This window comes from Babylonia areolata, chromosome 19 (assembly GCF_041734735.1).
Source record: "Babylonia areolata isolate BAREFJ2019XMU chromosome 19, ASM4173473v1, whole genome shotgun sequence".
Classification (NCBI taxonomy): domain Eukaryota; kingdom Metazoa; phylum Mollusca; class Gastropoda; order Neogastropoda; family Buccinidae; genus Babylonia; species Babylonia areolata.
In genome coordinates, this window is record NC_134894.1 from 29,129,249 (window position 1) to 29,134,248 (window position 5,000).

The following is a 5,000-nucleotide window of genomic DNA, read 5'->3' on the forward strand; positions in this document are numbered from 1 at the left end:
TACGGGCAGAAGAAAAGGGAAATAACAGAATGCAAAGACAGAGAAAGAGAGAGAGGGAGAGAGTCACAGAGAGAAACAGACATGGAGACAGTGACAGAGAAACAGATACACAGATGATCGTGCGTGCACACAGACACACATGCACGCATACACACACGCACACACACACACACACACACACACACACACACACACACACACACACTCGAAAACAGACAGAAATACAGACACTGCAGACAAACATACACAGAAAGAAAGACTGCCAGACAGACACAGAAATACGCATAGGATAAGACAGAGACACAGAGAGAGACAGAGACACACACATAGAGAATGTATGTATACGTGCTTTTTATAACATTCCTGACTAGGTATACGTATCACGGCAAGCACATGAGTTCAGACTAGGTGGGTCTGATTGCTTTCTTTGTTATGTGGTGATAATCATGGTGACAGTGAGCTGTTTGATAAACCGAGTGTGTAGAACTGAAGTCGTTTGTTTGCCAGCTTTCTTGCTCGCTTCGTTGCTTGAAGATTCTGGCTCGCTCACTGGCTGAGTTCTTGAATTGGCTGGTTTACTCTCCCATATATTTGGTGTATCTGGCACGGTTTTCTCTTGGTTCAGCTCTTACCTCTTCAACCGGAACCAGACTGTTACTGTGAACCGTTTACACTCAAGACCCTCTCCCTTAGAATTTGGTGTTCCCCAAGGATCTGTCCTCTGACCAGTTCTTTTTCTACTTGTTCCAACCTGTTTTAGAAATTGTATATCATCATTCCCTTTCACATCACAGTTTTTCGGATGGTAACCAGATTTACAGGTCTGGTCGATTTTCTCATCTTTCTGTGATTATCACCTCTGCTCAACGATGTATATCTGACCTAAAATCATGGATGACAAACAACAAACTACAGCTGAATGTCGAAAAAACAGAAATGATTTTTCTTGCTCCTTTTCATTTACTGCTCGCTTGCATTTTACCTGTGGAGATCTAAATGTTCCTTGGACAGACGTAATGTGATTGCGTGCGAATGTTTTCACCTTTCATTGATTGATAAACATTCCTTCGTTTCGAAAAGAAAAATCTTCTTCTCCTTCTCGTTCGTCAGATGGACACTCCAGTCTTCGTGATGAAGGCAAGGCGAGAAAAGAAAAATGAAACTGACGATATAATGTACCATGCACATAAGAACAACAATAATGTATTTTGTACATACAGACCACCTTGTATACATACACAATGCCCGCAATATCTTTGCGTAAACCCAGATCCAATACATGTGGCATGAAACAAAGAATCCTAACCAGTTGAAAGACAACAACAACGCCAACAAACAGCGACAACATCGTTTTTAAAACACCCCTCAACCAGCAAGACATGCCCAAAATTACCACCACGTTGTATGAGCCGAGTATGGAAATCAACCAACCCACTCAGCACCCACCCATACTGTTGTTGATACTTATATAGCGCCTATCTTCGGGGACCGAGCTCTAAGCCATTTACAAACACGGAATCATTTACACAGCAAGCTGCCTACCTGGGCAAAGCCGACTGACGGCTGCCTTTAGGCGCTCATCATTCGTTTCCTGTGTCATTCAGTCGGGCTTCAGTCACACACACACACACACACACACACACACACACACACACACACACACACACACATATATATATATATATATATATATATATATATATATATATATATATATATATATAAATCAACCAAACAAACCAGCAAACCTTAAGCTCCACAAGCTTCTCCAAGACTCGAACCGCCTCCGCAGATTTCTCCTTTGCTTCCTCCGCTGTCAAGGGGTACATGGACCACCCTGCCAGCACCAACCGCTGGGCCTCCTTTTCCCCTTCCTCCCCTCCCGTCAGGATCAGCCCCTTCACCTTCCTGTCCACCACCTCCCGGAGAACGCTGTCCGCAGGTACGAGGTCCAGTGCCGTCTTTCCGTGGACGTCGCGGAGAGAGAGATCTACACGCTCGCTGAGGTCCCTGAGCAGCTGGGGGTCTGCCTGGGCAAGGACAGCCTGGTGCAGGAGGCTTCGTCCTTCGGGGTCTCTCTGGCTGAAGTCCGTGGCAGGGTCGTTCAGCTTAGCCTTCAGGGTCTCCTCCAGGGAGGGTTCCTTGTTGAGGGTGGCTTCCTGGTTCTCATCCTCCTTGGTGTTTGTGGTGGTGGTGCTGGGGGTCTCGGCCATTGTCTTGGCTTGGGGCTGGTTGACAGAGAGAGAAAAATATTTAGTGTTTTTATTAGACAGAGAGCCTGCCTTCCCTCGAAAATGGAGCATAGTTGCCAACATGGCGGGGTAGAAAACGTTAGAGCCCACTCAATCGTACATGCACATATTAGTTAACCTGGGAGGTGCGGCCCACCAACACAGAAGAAGATGATGATGATGATGATGATGGTGATGATGGTGATGAAGAGGAGGAAGAGTTTCAGTTCTGCCGTATCCATATCATGAATGATTTTTTCGATTTTTTTTTTTTTTTTTTTTTTTTTTTTTTGGTGGGGGGGGGGGGTCTTCATTAACACCTTAACTGCTGCCAACGACAACTCTCGCTCGTGAAGAGCTATCGCCTCACTGAGGTAAGACAGAGCTTGTAGGTCAGGACATCAGTTACCGTAATTCTTTATTTGGATTTTTTTTTCTCTTGGTATTATATCATTACCTTCGTTCAGCAAAACCAATTGTACGTCACTGAAAAGTTCACAAACAGTAGGAACTGCAGTCAAAACTGACGTAACACTGATCTCATTTTACCAAAGTTCAGCAGTCGAGGGATTAAACTAGATGCTGATGTGATACAGTTAAATCATTAATAACGCTTTCGATTTCACTGGTCTTTATCAAACATGTGAATAGTTATATCATTAATTACAATGTCGAATTCATTTGTCTTTATCAAAAGTGACTATTGTTATATAGTTAATGTGGTTTTAGTGATTGCTTCTTTTATTCTTTTTAGCCATCGTGCATCTTGTTATCAAATTAGATGCCAATATGTACATGCCATCAATAAAGCTTTCCTTTTCTTTTCAGAAAGAATGTTGTCTTCACTAAACTGGATTGGAATTTAATGTGCGTATATCCACAATGATGATTTGCGTTACGATTACTTGTTTTGTTTAATCTGTTTTCTTGTCATGTGCATTGGCATGAGAAGTCTGTTAAAACCATGTGTTTCAGTTAGTTTTGGTCTTTGTTGGTGTGTAGATGCTTTTGTTGGTGTTGCTGCTGTTCTGCTGTTACTTATGCTGCTGCTTTTGTTGTTCAGTGTTGCTTCATTTCTTCTTCTTCTTCTTCTTCTTCTTCTTCTTCTTCTTCTTCTTCTTCTTCTTCTTCTTCTCCTTCTCCTTCTCGTCTCCTCCTCCTCCTCCTCCTTCTCCTCCTCCTCCTCCTTCTTCTTCTTCTTCTTCTTCTTCTTCTTCTTCTTCTTCTTCTTCTTCTTCCTTGTTTTGTCACTTTGAGTCCTCCCCATAATCTAAACTGAGCAAAAGGTGAACAAGATAAGCCTTGTCCTTGTTTCTGGGGCAAAGTGTGATGAACGTTCAACATTAAAACCAGTGCAGAAAAGCTCTCTTCCCAAAACAAGACAAAAGGAAAACATTGTCAAATGAATGATGACAGGTACTTTCTATCAGTTTGCATGCAAAATATATAAAGCGCACAAAGAAACTTCATTAAAAACAGTTTACAGTTGGAAGGAAGGGGGTGAGAAAGAGAAAAATCACAGAGAAAAGAAGAAGAACAAAAAGAACAAAGACAAGAAGAAAAACAACAAAGAGAACAGAAAGACAGAGAAGGAAATTGGTTAATTGATCGATCGGTCGATCATTCGATTGAATGACTGATTGAGTGAGTGAGTGAGTGAGTGAGTGAGTGATCGCGATTTTAAAGAAATTAATCAGTCCAGTATCCAATCCAATGGAGGCTTAGATTGATAACCAAGAAATCAAATACCTCACCTTGGAAACGCTTGCTGACTGATCAAGAACTCCAAACAACAAAACGACTTCAGTCGATGGGACGACACGACACGACACGACACGACACCACACAGTATAAACCCTCCCGGCCCCTCGCTCTCCCTTTCCCTCTCTCTCTCACACACACTCTGTCCCAAGGTTTAGTATGGCAGGCTACTGCAATAATCTTCCCTTTCCCTTTAGTCCAGCGCAAACCAACCCTACCACTCTCATACTCTCTCTGGCTCTACTTTCCTACAGTTGGTAGCGGTGTGTCTGTGAGGGTGTGTGTGTGCGGTGGGTGTGGAACAGGAGAGAGAGACAGAGACAGAGACACAGAGAGACACACAGAGAGAGACATACACACACAGCACCAAAAGTGGCGAGGTGGCTTGGACAGTATGCTACGTGTTGCTATGCTGGAGTGTTTGTTGATCATGGTGATTAGGTCGTAGTGAAGGAGGGGGGTTGGGGGGGGCAGAGCTGAGGGGGAAGGGGGAGGAAACCGGTGGTGGGTGAGGGGAGGGGCTACGGGGAAGAAGGGGGAGGGAGTTTGGAGGGTGGGGGGTGAAGCGGGAATGGGTAGGAGGGTGAAAAACAATCTTGTCAGTTCGGTTTTTTTTTCATGGGATCTTTGTCATGCCACTCTCAATCTCTCTCTCTCTCTCTCTCTGGTGTCCCTTTTGTCTTTCATTTTCTTTTCTGCCACCTCTGTGTTATCCCCTGTCCCCCTCCTTTCCACCCGAGAGTTCTTGACTGGGTGTGTAGGTGATCGGGTATTTTAGATCCGTCGTGGGTGGGTGGGTGAGACTTGTTGATCTCTCGCTTGACAATGCCTCTGTCTGTGTTCTGTCTGTCTGTCTGTCTGTACGCCTCTTTGCCCTTTCCCTTCCCACCCTTTCACTCTCTCTCTTATTCTGTCTTTCTTTCTCTCTCCAGCACACTTCCGCATGCACGCAAGCGCGCGCGCACACACAAACACACACACATACACTGTTATACGCACGCACGCTCG

General features: G+C 44.4%; 1 protein-coding gene across 1 annotated transcript in view; it reads right to left on the reverse strand.

The window, feature by feature from the left end:
• The window catches only part of LOC143293592 (uncharacterized), a 26,589-nt gene extending 22,350 nt beyond the window's left edge, over positions 1–4,239 (reverse strand). Inside the window, exons 1-2 of the mRNA XM_076604655.1 lie at positions 3,986–4,239; positions 1,749–2,228 (exon numbers count right to left, since the gene is read on the reverse strand). Of these exons, the coding sequence (XP_076460770.1) occupies positions 1,749–2,213 (465 nt within the window). The 5' untranslated portion in view covers positions 2,214–2,228; positions 3,986–4,239. The remainder of the gene's footprint in view (positions 1–1,748; positions 2,229–3,985) is intronic.
• Between the last annotated feature and the right edge of the window lie 761 nt (positions 4,240–5,000).